This window comes from Eublepharis macularius, chromosome 11, assembly GCF_028583425.1.
Source record: "Eublepharis macularius isolate TG4126 chromosome 11, MPM_Emac_v1.0, whole genome shotgun sequence".
NCBI classification, from domain to species: Eukaryota; Metazoa; Chordata; class Lepidosauria; order Squamata; family Eublepharidae; genus Eublepharis; species Eublepharis macularius.
In genome coordinates this window covers 91,295,461-91,309,088 of record NC_072800.1, presented here as the reverse complement: position 1 = coordinate 91,309,088, position 13,628 = coordinate 91,295,461, and the positions used below count along the sequence as shown (strand labels likewise).

At 49.0% G+C, this 13,628-nt stretch overlaps 1 protein-coding gene across 1 annotated transcript in view; it reads left to right on the top strand.

Moving 5' to 3' along the window:
• The first annotated feature begins 2,776 nt into the window (after positions 1–2,776).
• WNT3A (Wnt family member 3A) overlaps positions 2,777–13,628 on the top strand; it is a 107,684-nt gene continuing 96,832 nt past the window's right edge. Inside the window, exon 1 of the mRNA XM_054991400.1 lies at positions 2,777–2,847. Within this exon, the coding sequence (XP_054847375.1) occupies positions 2,777–2,847 (71 nt within the window). The remainder of the gene's footprint in view (positions 2,848–13,628) is intronic.

Here is a 13,628-nt window from a genome sequence, read left to right as displayed (position 1 = left end):
ACAAGCCAATATAATTGCATGGGAGGGCGTGACTGTAAGACGGATGCTAGGCGGGGGTGCCTGCGGTTTAAAATCAAAGGCCCTCTACAGTTAAAGAAAGAGGGGAAGAAACCATCTCCATATTCCGACATGGGTTTAGTATTTTTAATGGCGCAAAAGGATTCCAAATAAAATTATGTCAAAAATGGGATGCGCATTAAGCATTAAAGTCGCCCTGTTCGGTTCCACTGGGTTCATTCCCTAAGAACCGCCTTTAGGTTTTAAACGTGCAAAGGACCCGCCAGAGGATTTCTGTTTAGGATTGGGGTGGTCTTTTCCGAAGGGAATCGGACGCCCCCCTCTTCTTCCTCTAACGCGTCGCCCCCCCCCCCCAAGAAAATACCTAGCAGACCTGTGGCGGTCCAGCCGTCGTGTGGCGGCGAAAATGCAAAGCTATCCACGAGTTCAATCATAGCCGTATCCCCCCCAGCCTTCTCCGCTAAAATGACATGCGAGGGATCCCATTTGCACACCGACCGACCCATTTTGCCAACTGCAGCCTTCGAGGCGGCCTCTATGTACCCGGCTCTTTCCGGAGCCAAGCTGCGAGCCTCTTCATATTTACACAAGAGTAACCCTGCTGGATTTTGCGGGGGCTTCCTTCCGAGTAAACGTGCGTCAAGACAGGCCTCTGGCCCGCAGAGTTCAGCCCTTCGGCGGAACGGCCTTGTGGATCCCGGGGTGACTTTATTCAAAAACGTGGCAGGAAGGGGAGATAACCCAGGGGGAAGAGATAACCCACCCACCCCATTACATGTCATGGTGTGTCTGGAGTTGACCAGTAACGCTCGGGTTGCGATCCCAAGTGCGGGAATAAATTCTGTTGGAATCCAAGAAACTTACTCCCAAAGAAGAGGGGCTAGATACGGAGTGCCGGAATCCTGAGGACGAAATGGGATCCCACCCCAACCCTTCATTTGGTCTGGGCTGTGTCTGACAGCATTCCCACGGCCCTACAAGAAAACGGATTAGGCATCGCTCCACCTACGGTTAATCTAGACCGGTTCTCCGCCCTGTCCGGTTAAAGGTTTCCGAGGGGGGCCGATTCGGCCCCGATCCTGCGAATCAGGGAATCGTGTTTCGCTCCCTCCCAACCAGAGCATAGGATTGCTGCCTTCCTCGGAAGGAAGCCCCGTTTCATTCTAGGAAACCTGAAACCAAATAGCTGCATTTAGGGGCGCCAATCTGATTTTTGGGGGAGCCAAGAATCTGCCTTAACAAACAGTGCAATCCTAAACAGAGTTAATCCAGTCTAAGGCCACTGAAACCAATCAATCTTAAACCGAGTTACTCCAGCCTAAACCCATTGAAATCAATCCTAAATGAAATCAATGGGTTTAGACGGGAGTATTTCTGATAAGGGTTGCACCAAGAGCTGTGGATCGGTCTGTATCAACAGGCTTAAGTTTGCCGAACCTCCCATCCCACTCCCAAAATGTTCCGGGTTTTTTTTAGTCCAGAATGTATATTGTGTATCGAAAGATGCTTTAACCTTGTCAAAGAAAAGAGAGCGATCTGGCTCCAGTAGTACCTTCGAGATCAACTAGATTTCCAGGGAGCTCCCTAAGGGCTCTCGAAAGCTCAGACCCTGGGAATCTAGTTGGCCTTTAAGGTGCTCCTGGACCCAGATCTTGCTCTCCACCACAGACCAACCCAACTATCCACCTGAAACTATCTTCAAAGAAAAGATAGTTTGGGAAATGGTGGGGTGGGGGGGGGGACTATTCCCCCTTCCCCAAACGCACAAGGATCGCCCTGGCTGAAATGTCTCGAATTCCTCTTGTTGTCGCCGTTGAAATGTAAAACAAGAAGGTTGCGAATCGTAGCCGGGTGTGTGTGTGTGTGCGACTTCGCTTATTAATAAGCAAGAGAGAATCTCACTCATCGCCCGTCTCTCTCCGTATCTCCTTCGGATCTAAATGATTTTGCTATAGAAGAGAAGGGGGGCCGGTCTTGAAATCGACTCCCTCCTTAATTCAGGCGGAGGGGGCTGCTTTCCTCTCCTCTCCCCCCCCCCCCCAGTCTCTCTCAGCATTTTAGTGGCACCACCGACCCAGGCAGTGAAGTCCGGACAGGTTGTTATAGCTACGCTGAGCCACAGGGGTCCCCCCCCGTCTATTTAAACCCCCTAAATCTTCCTTTCCTTAAAAAAAAAAGCCCCCCCCCCCGCCTCCATCTCATCCTCCGGCTTGTGGGCCAACATCTCCTTAATGACTATTAAAATACTACCTGGCTGCAATTAGCTCATTCCCTCGCTTGCCTCCCTGGACTGACGCAGCGCGCAAGAAGTCTCCGAAATTCCCCCTTTGGCGATCCGCGCTGATTGGGTCTCTCGCCAGCAAACCTGCCTGAAACTTTTTGACCGCCCCCCCCTTCTTCTAAATGTTTGCCTGACTGTAAGAAGAAGGATATCTATATATTTTTTTAAAATAATAATAATAAAAAATAACCCCTCTGCAATTTATTTCTATTCCGCCCCCCCTCCTCTTGGAGAGGCGCGCCGAAGGAAAGGGAGGAAAGCTGCGTTTTCTAGAGATCTATAGATACAGAGATCTATAGATACACACATATGTATATATACCTGTTGGGGCTGGGTTGATTTTATTTTTGGGGGGGTGGAGGATTTTCTCCGCCCCCCTCCTCCCTCTATTCAAGAGTTCGAGGACTTCTTCGTGGCTGTTTTTTTTTTCTTTTTTAAAAAAACGTTTTTTCCCCCCAAAACTTTTTGGGGGTCGAGATGGCCCTTTTTGGATATTTCCTGTTCCTCTGTGGGTTGACCCAAGTGTTATCGAGTTATCCCATCTGGTGGTAAGTTTGCTTTCTTATTGATTGATTGATTGATTGATTCCTTGGGGGAATGCCGGAGGTTTCGTCTTTGGGCTTTGGTGAGATCTGCTAGGCTTCCTTCTCCTTTCTGCTCAGGAGGGGACTGTGGAAGCTACAAGGGTTTAAGAACTCGCTTTTTACGTCTTTTTTATTTATCTAAGCGCTGTGTTTATTTTGACTAGGTTAGCCCTCATCTACCATTCTCCTACTGTAAAAAAAAAAACCCTGAAAAGGTGGGGGAGAGGAGAGATCAGAGGTTTTTTTTTTTTTTTTTGTGGTGGTGGTTTAAAAAACTCAGCTTTGATCCTCTCCTGCCAAGAACAAAAGGTACTGAGTGAATTAAACGGAGAAGGCTACAAGTCGGCACGAGTTTTCCAAGGTGATTTTCGAGCTAGTCATGTGGAAAAGAAGGAGGGAGTCAAAAGAGAGGGGGGGACACCCCCCTTTTAATTAAAAAATTAAGGAAGGTAGATGGACACGGGGCTGATGCTTTTTAAAGGGTGTGTGTGTGAAAATGGTCCCAAAGGAGAATCCGACAGAGGTGGCTTCTCTGTGGATTTCCTTCCCTGCCCGAGATTCTCTCGCTCGCGGCTAGCTGGTTGCCGTCTGTTTTCTGCTGGAAAACTGGATCCTGGATCCGATCTTCCGGGGAGGGGGGAAATATGGGTTCTTCACCCAAGCAACAAAATACAAAATGTCCTTAGTGTGTGGTTGTGTGTGTGTGTTGGGGGGGGGGGGCGCTTGTATATCTGCAGCCTGTGACACTCAAGCGCTGCGTTTCTGCCTCTTCCTCGTTCCTTGGAACTGCCAGTGTGGTGTGTGGGTGTACATATCGCCCAAAATTACACAGCGTTTTCTCTCTGTAAAGTGGCAAACGGTTTAGGAAACCGGTTTTTAAAAACAGTCCCCTGTTTATCCTGCCTCTGGGGATGGGTGGAAGTTCCTTAACATAAGGTCTTGATGAGGACTTTTTTTAAAAAATCGGGATTTTTATCCTGGGGGGGGGTGTCTCCCCCCCCTCTTCTTTATTATATGCGGTCGGTCCCCAAGAGCGTTAAGCCTTAGACCACGTTAAGGCCGTTTTCCCAATCCCGGCTCTTTCTCAGCTGAACCAGTTTGGCAGTACTGGTGCGCTTTGGTCTGCGATCCTGAGGGCTGAAACTGACCAGGCGCAAAGAGGCGAAATTGACAAAGGGGGCGAAATTGACCAAGGACGTGCGGGCGACCCTCACCGCTACTGCCAACGCCGTGCCGTGCCGTGCCGTGCCATACAATAAGATAGTGAAGTTGCTCCGATTCCCGCAGGAAGCGTAGAGAGAGGCATCCAGCTAGGAAATCCGAAGTGGGGCAAGGGGGGGGCGGTATTAAAGGGTTTGAAATACCCCCTCCCCAAAGCCCTAAGAAGTCCATCTGGGAGAGGGTGCAGTGATATTTCCCCCACCATTCAGACCTCTGCCTGGCTGACTTTTAATGCCTTGAAAGGATGGATTATTATTATTATTATTATTATTATTATTATTATTATTATTATTATTATTATTATTATTATTATTATTGGCGGGGATGCGCCCCTGTGCCTTTAAGAGCTCCCCTTTAGCGCTCGGGCAAGGGAAAACAGAAAATGCTGCGGAGGGCCTCGACCGAGTTGGGGAGAAAGAGATTTGGGCATGTCAGAACACATCGACCGATCGGCGGTAATTATAGACTCCAGGAGCTGGAATGAGCGAAGAAGGAACCCCTTCCGAGCTCCGGCGCAGCAGGCAACGAAGCGCGGTGCTCGGGTCCCCGAGGGGTTCCAGCCGAAGCCCCCGTTGCCCTCTCTCTCCCGGCCCGAGTTCACACGACCGCAAGAGGCACGGTTGCGAAGGAAAGGGTTGGGCCCAGAGGTGCAGTTGCCAGAGCGCCGGGAAAGCTACGCACCCCAAGGTCGCGTCCCTATCCAGCGTGCCAGTTGCAAAGAATAGTGACACAAGTGCACACGTGTTTACAGACCGCAGCATTCAGGGACAAAGCTTTGTCCTGGGCTGCCCCCCCCCCCAATACAGGAGAGACGTTGCATGTTTGAATCCCCACTTCCCTGAGCTTAGAAAAGTAGCGCGTCAGGACAGACGCTTTCTTCTGGACGTATTTTTGAGTTTAGGGACGGCGTCGAATATTCCCCCTGCTGCTTTACCTGGGAATTCCAAGAAAAGCGTCACTACTTGACGGTACCAAAACGGCCCCACATCCCACCAGCCTTTTTCTTTATAGGACATCATCTTTTTTTTTTTACATTAAATTTGTATAAGGATCTAGAGACACGTCTGGACAGGCGTTCAGGCCGCACGGTGGATTCTCCCATGATATAGAATCGAATCGCTGTGATTTCTATATCATTCTAGAGGTTCTGCCTGTTCTTCTCGATACAATGCCGTTTGGACGCTTTAAACACACCCTGCATAGGAAGGCTTTTGAGGGGGCAGTTTGATGGGCACCGTTTCACACGTTACACCGCAACAAACCCGGGTTAGCCACCAGCAATATACTGCACCTAATCCCGGGCCTTCCACGAGGGTATCCATATGAAGTCGGTATTTCAAGTACCTGTTATAATTCTTTACAAGGTTCGGTTACTGTTTTTCATGGGGGGGGGGGCTGAGCTGTGCACACCCGCCTCAATGTACAGAGAGAATTTGCCTCGTGTACACGTGAGCAGTCGAGAGGGTCGCAATGGCTGCTGATTTAGGCTTATCTTAAAATGTCGTGTATTCTCCCCATGGCAGCCTTTAACACTTCGAATAATGCAGGAAAGCAAGGATTTTACGCACATAGTACCAGTCACACCTGTAGACGGGCTTTTCTTTTAAAAAATGCCCTGTTATTCTCTGCACCTGCCTGATGCACACCCCACACACATCCACGTAAAAAACAACAAACCTGTTTAAACCTTCTGTTACTTATTTGCACGTCCTCTCTGCCAAAAGACAAACTCGGGACTTGTCTGTCGGATCCCCAACCGGTCTGAGCCGAGAGAGAAGCGGGGAAAGGCCCTTCTTTGGCACGAACTCGACTCCCGAACGCAGGCGGAGCCTGACCTGATGCTTGACGTGTAGAAGGACCTAAACCGTTTCTATCGCGCCTTTTCCTTCATGCCCACTCCACTTCCACCCTAGTTGATATATTAGGGTGGACATTTTTAAAAAATGCACAGAGCGCCCGTTTTCACACAGGCTTGAGCAGAGATTTTACAATCTTCTTTAAGTGATCCTGGCAGTGTTGCGTTGTGTTTTGTGTGTCTCTGTGTTAGCAAAGGGTGTTAAGGAAAGCCTCCCAACAAAGTTTCTCTCTCGAAAACTGGGGTTGGAGGAGGAAGCTAGGAAAGCTCCCCCCTCCCCCCCCCCACACACAAAGTCCTTTTTATAAAGGGGAAAATGTACCGATGGGGGAGGTACACATACCGGGCCAGATTCTCTCGTGTGTTATAAGTATGTAATATGAAGAGGTGGTTTCCCTTCTAACACAAACAGAAATATTCCACCAACCAACCACTCCCCGGTTGCAATAAATTTGCTTTTGGAAAAGAATCCCTTCCAATCTCCTCTGTAAAGGAGAGGTGTGGGAAGAGGTCGAGACGGCCAGCGGGTTTGCCCCCCGCCCTGGGTCCCCCCCCCACACACACCTATTTTGTCTGCGTTCCTTAACACACAAGCCAGGCGCGTTTTCTTTCCCGGGGAGACGGGAGGGCGGGTGTCGTGGAAGGCAAAATTCCCCAAATATTTCAGGTATGACAAAGGGCCAAGCTCATAAAATGCAAATGGGCTGCCTGATAAGGCCGGCTGCTACACACCCGCCTAGGTTGGAGTCATGCAAGAACCTCGGTCGATTCCCAGCCCCGGCCTCGAAGCGCTCCCGAGAAATCCTCCTTTCGCGATCCCAACTGGAGAAGGAAACGCGCGCCTAGCTTCCAGTTCTATAGGAAACCCTTCGCTTTCTCTTTGTAAAAAATGCACTTTCAAAAATGCGTAATGGTCTAACTGCAATGAGAGGCTCAGGCAGCCCTTGTGGACAGGCCCGAACCCCATTTACACCGAAGTAAATCCTCCAGATTTAGAATGCAATTGGCTTTTCAGGGAAGGGTTCTTGCAGTAGCGGCCTGTTTTTCTTAAATGTGGTCTAGAGAGAGATTATATTGCCTCTTCCCGAGCCAGATAAGGAGCAAGCGTTCTGTCCATGCTCAGAAGCCCTCTGACGCGAGCAATTGCTTTACATCTTCCAGAGGCAGGACCTTAAAAACAGGTACTACGGCTTGGTCCACAGACCTGGCAGCTGGACCTGTGATTCCGTTCCGTCCAGACTGGTCGTCCAAAACAGGGTTTGGGGCTGACAGGCTCCTAGTATTTCACAGCATTCTCAGATAAAGGGGTGGAAAGTGCAGCTCTTTACAGAAGTATAATTGGGGAGAGGGAATTGAGTCTGGCTCCGTTTACACGGGTGCAGCTCTATAGCTACCAGTGGGACGACAGCAGCTCTGGTGAAATTTTCAGTCATGCTATGATGTTCTAAAAATAATCCCTTAAATAAGCAATGCTTGTAGGCATGCCTTGGTTGGGGTGGGGGTGGCTTGGAATCCCAATTTTAACCAATGAACTGGGCAAGAACGTCTCTAGGGGGGGAAACCCGGTTGTTAGACGAGGGCGGTCACGTTTTGCGCTGAAGTCAGCGAAGTGCATTCTGCCCCATCTTTGCTCATTTTCACAGCTGTGGCTGAAATCGCGCATAATGCAGCTTGCAATGGTTCAAGGGGGGAAGCCGTGTTGGTCTGTAGCAGAAGAGCAAGATTCGGGTCCAGTAGAACCTTAATGACCGACTCGTTTTCTAGAACAATATTCGGGCCCAGCAGCACTTTAAAGACCAACTAGATTTCCAGCATACGAGCAAAAATCGAGTTGGTCTTTAAGGTGCAACTGGACCCGATCCTGCAGCTCGCAAAGTAGCCCCTGGCCAGAACGTTATCACACGAACCACCGCAAAGCTCCATCGAGGCTCGCCGGAGCGATTTGTGCCATCGCGTGTGAATGCTGTTCATCAGGGACTGAATGAGGACGGAAGAGTCCAACATACGCCTGGCAAGGGTATTCGTGAAAAAAAAATATACGCGAACGGCTCTTTTCCTCCTTCCGAGCCTGTATTTACATTCACACGTGGCGCAAAGGAGTGAAAAGTTTTTGAGTGGCAGGTGAGAAAACGGACTTCCTTTGGTGTTCAAGTTCTTGGCATCTACCAGGGGGTGCCTTTGAGGAGGAGGCCTGGTTGGGCTTCGATTTTAAACCTGGTGTGATGAAATCAACTCATCTATGGTCGGGCTGTATTTTACTTACCCAAGAGAAACGAAGGGTCTAAGGTCTATACACGAAACCAAATCCAGTTTTATTCAGCGCCCCATTCGCCTAAAGATGATTACTTGGTAGGGAGTGGGTTTAAGACCGCGGTAGTAAAAGTACTGAAACCGAAATCCTATTATCATAGATCCAGAGGAGTTAGCCGTGTTAGTCTGTAGTCCCAAAATAGTAAAGAGTCCAGTAGCACCTTTAAGACTAACCCACTTTATCGTAGCATAAGCTTTCGAGAACCACAGTTCTCTTCTGACGATGCAGCTGACGAAGAGAGCTGTGGCTCTCGAAAGCTTATGCTACGATAAAGTGGGTTAGTCTTAAAAGTGCTCCAGGAATCTTGACTATTTTGAAATCCTATTGCGATCTTACGGACCAAATACCAAGTAAGCTTCGAATTCTGCTCACCCTTCCTTGGGAGTAACTCCTACAGAACGCACAAGTTTGTATCCGAGTAAATATCCACAGGAAAAATGCGCTGCGTTTTTACGCTTTGCGGGGCAGAGTTCGGTTCGGATTGCCTAGACTCAGCTAAGCATGCGACGGGTTTGGGATAAACCTCGTGGAATTTGTCGTTTGTGGGATGTATGCATAAAAGTCTCACTAAATTCCCTTACTTGGGAGTAAGCCCTACAAAAAACTTCGGAGCCGACATGCAGAAGATATGCCCATCAAGCGGAGAAGGTGTAGCAAAGACTGGGGGACCACGAAGCATCTTTGCTTAGGAGCGCAAAATAGCTCCAGCACTCACGGTCACTCCGAAGTTATCCCCACTGTGTTCGCTAGGACTTACTCGCAAGTAAATTTGCAGATTACCTGATTACTGAAAATATGGGGATAGAACAAGATGGGTAACCATGTTAGTTCTGTCTGTAGCAGTAGAAAAGAGCAAGAGTCCAGTAGCACCTGTGAGACTAACAAACATTGTGGTAGGGTGTGAGCTTTCATGAGTCACAGCTCACTTCTTCAGATACCTGAAGCAAGCTCACGAAAGCGCATCCCCCACCACAAAGTTCTTCTAGGTGGTACTGGACTCTTGCTCTTTTCTACTACTTCTGAAAATATGGGCGGACGCACTCATTTACCAGGGTTTAAATTCTCCTCCCCCTCAAACGAATTTCGTTTTGACTTAGGACTTTCTCTAGCCCTCCGTTTCGGAAGACAGTGCAATCCTATACAGAGTTACTGCACCGTAAACCCACTGAGATGCACGGGCAGACCACATAGTGAGATTCAAAACGGCAACCATCTCTTCAGTGCGGGAAATTCAAGAGGCCCCTTTAATCCGGTTTGGAAGCTGCCAAGCCTCCCTTCCACCAGCGCCCCCCCCCCCCGCAACACGCGTGGTAGGTGCCCAAAGTAAAACAGAGAACATTTTAATTTCATAATCATCATATTCCCTTTAGCTCTGGCCTCTGTCCCTATTAAATCTGGAGGCCAGAGCTGTTTTCATTAAAGCTTCCGGAGGCAACGCCTCTTGGGGGGAATTAGCCTCACTGGTTTGTAAGCCCTGTTTCTCCACCCTCACCCCCCCCCCCCAAAAGGCAAGGGCAGACAGAGACGATCTTGTGGTGTATATTTCTTCTCCGGCAGACGGAACTGGGACCGCAAAGTAGCTGGAGTGTGTGTGTGTGTGTCTGGGGATGGCTTTTGTGTAGATTAGAACCTTCTGCCAAAGGCAAGTCGCCTCCCACTGCTCTAATTTGTTCCCTTGTGTAAACTAGTTCTGGAGTGTTTAACGATTTTCTTGTTCCGGAAAGGCAAACCCTCTAGGATGGTTAACGCAGTCATTCCAATTCTAGGAGAAGAGGAGGCGTGCCTTAACCACAAGCCCCGCCCACTGAGCTCCACCTGCCCCCCTCCCCTCTGTCTCAAACAAGAGGCCCCCACAACAGTCCCTTGAAACTCAAGCATGGTCTTGAGCCGTTGTAGCTGTTTATTTAACAGATCTCTATGCAGGATGGCCCTTTGACTTATTTTCCTTCATTTATACACCACCTTTATCCCCAATGGAAATACACTGCCCTTTGGGACAACTTAATGACCACTCAGTGTGGTTTACAAAGTGTGTTATTATTATCCTCAGGACAATCACTCTGTGAGGTGGGTGGGGCTGAGAGAGCTCTGAGAGAGCTGTGACTGACCAAGATCACCCAGCTGGCTTCAGGTGGAGGAGTGGGGAATGAAACCTGGCTTTCCAGATGAGAGTCCTGCCACTCTTAACCACTACACCAAACTGGCTCTCAAAGTGTGTTATTATTATCCTCACAACAATCACCCTGTGAGTTGGGTGGGGCTGAGAGAGCTGTGACTGACCCAAAGTCACCCAGCTGGCTTCAAGTGGAGGAGTGGGGAATCGAACCTGGCTCTCCAGATTAGAGTCCTGCTGATCTTAACCACTACACCAAACTGGTTCTCAAAATGAGTTATTATTATGCCCACAAAAACCACCCTGTGAGATGGGTGTGGCTGAGAGAGCTCTGAGAGAGCTGTGATTGACGCAAGATCACCCAGCTGGCTTCAGGTGGAGGAGCGGGGAATTGAACCTGGCTCTCCAGCTGAGAGTCCTGCCGCTCTTAACCACTACACTACTTCAGAGATATTGCAGTTTCCTGCTCATTTCAAGACAACACTGAATAAGAGAAAAACCATGTTTTGGGAAGATGTCTGATTGAGACTCTTGTACTTTCAGTAGCAGATTTGAACTTCTGAAGCACCCCTCCCAACCTTACCATTGCATGTGGAGGGGAGCCCTGAATAAGGTTGGATGGCCACATTTTTTTAACCAGTTCTTTATTTTGAAATGAGCAAGGACAGGCAGGCCACGGGCCTTGGGTGCACCTCTAACTCTCAGATGCCTGAGCCGAGACATAATTATAATAACCAACAGAATACACAGCACAATACTACCAAAATAAACAGCCCACTATGAAAACAGGCTAATTTTATTAATATATTTAATTGCAAATATTTTGTCATTGTGTCCCTCAATTGTTATAATCGTATGCTTCTGTAGGAGATATTGTAAAAACCCCTTTTTAAAACTTTGCTTCTAATTAGTCTGTTTTCACAGCGGGTTCTTTATTTTGCTGAGCCTAGATATCGGCAAACCCTGACCTGGGTAGCCCAGGTGAGCCCGATCTGGTCAGATCTCAGAAGCTAAACAGGGTCAGCCTTGGTTAGTAACTGGATGGGAGGCCTCCAACGAAGACCAGGGTTGCAGAGGCAGGCAATGGCAAACCACCTCTGTTAGTCTCTTGCCATGGAAACCCCACGGGGCGGGGGGCGGGGAGGGGTCTGCCATAAGTCAGATATGACTTGAGGGCAACATTTTTTCAGACATAGGCAAAGGGATCTCAGACCCCATCCCCAGCTGCAGAAGGGCCCCTCAATTGCTCATTCCAGGGACCCCGTGAAGGCCTCTTTAATCCCCTGGGTCCCAGACCTACATGTCTGCATGGCCAGTGGTGCTTAGTCCCTTTTGCTTGAGTCTCTCTCTGTTCATGAAAGAGGGCGGCCCCAGTGAGTCAGAGCAGGGCTCTGCCCAAGCCGCTGTGCCTGGTTGGGACAAACAGGATTAAAGAGCCCTGCAGAAGCAGATTATGGAGGACAGCAGTCTGTCTGTGCTTTGCAATGAGCCGGCTCCTGTATAACACATGAGGACCAGGTGGGGTGTCCTTGGATGGAGCCTTCGGAAGTGGCAGCGGAAGGAAGAAAATCTTTCCCTTGAGAGTCGATGAACCTCTGGACCTTCTGTGGCATGCTCCATGCAGCCTTCAGTGTGGCTGACGTGAGCAAGGAACAAGCCCGTGGCTTTAGGGGATTTGGGTGCATGGGACAGATGTCACTGACTCCCCCTTCCAACCCCCTGCCCTCCACTCTTGGCCTGCCCCAAGGCTCCTTGTCAAAGGCTTAGACTCTGCCCTTAGCTCTAGAACTGTTCAGAACTGGATGGGACAAAGCCCTGAAGAATTTACGGTAGGAAACGCGTTCCCCAGGCGAATGGAATGCATGAGGTCACCACCAGCCGTCCCATCTCTCTGCAATCAGGTATGTGAGTCAGGCAAGGAAATGTCTTTTTCAGTTTATAGAGCCGTAATGGATTCAGAGGCTCGGGCCAGGAAGAGGAGCCAGGGCTTAGTGCGACAGAAGGAGTTCTCCGTCTTGTCAGCCGTAAAATCACCTGAAAGAACCTGTAACCACAGGGACCGGGGGAGATCAAGATGTGAAATTCAGCCCTACCCTACCCAAAGGCAGCCGCACAGCCCCCTATTTATTTATTTATTTATTTATTTATTTATTTATTTATTTATTTAATCACATTTCTAGACCGCCCTCCTCGTCAGACGGGCTCAGGCCGTTTAACAACAGCTTAAAACAATAAAAACATTAAAACATCATATCAAACAATTAAAATTGGAAGGTATAAAATATTAAAAGGCTCCACTGCCTGTCCTTCCCTTCCCGCAGGGCCCTACCTCTTCCAGGCATTCTTAATATTTATTTGCCCTGACCTGGATAGCCCAGGTGAGCCTGGTCTCATCAGATCTTAGGGTCAGCCTTGGTTAGTAATTGGAAGGGAGAGCTCCAACGAAGACCAGGGTTGCAGAGGCAGGCAATGGCAAACCACCTCTGTTAGTCTCTTGCCATGAAAACCCACCAGGGGTCGCCATAATTCAGCTATGACTTGACAGCACTCTCCACCACCAATTTTTATTTATCTTATTGATTTAGCTATTTATATTCTGCTTTTGTCTCTGGTGGGGGATAAAATTATCCCACGAGGTAGATTTGGCTTAGAGTGACTGGTCCAAGGCCACCTGCTGAGGTTCCATAGCAGCATGGGTTTCGAACCCGGGTTTCCTAGATCTTCACGTGACCCTTTAACCACTACAACGTGGTGGCTTCTACTCCCTTTGTCCTTGCCTGTTGCCTGCCTTTCTGCTTAGCATCCTTTAGAGTATCCTAACTCAGACATCAGAGGGTGGCGTAGTGGATATTGTGTTGCACTGGGATCTGGGAGGCCCAGGTTCGAATCCCCACCTCTCCATGGATGCCGACTGGGTGACCTTGGGCCAGTCACACCCTCTCAGCCTAACCCATCTCACAGGGTTTTTGTGAGAATAAAATAGGGGACAGGAGAATGATATAAGTCACTTTGAGTCTCCCACTGGAGAGAAAGGCAGCATTTAAATGAAGTAAATAAGACGAACAGAGATCTTCTGGCGATCTGTACTGTAAGAAATTGCTCCAATTGGTGCAAAACGCTGCAGCGCGACTGCTGTCAGGAGCAAGCAGGAGCTTGAACATCAACCCCATTCTGCAGTCACTCCATTGGCTACCTATCAGTTACCGTGCTCAGTACAAGGTATTGGTTATCACACACAAAGCTCT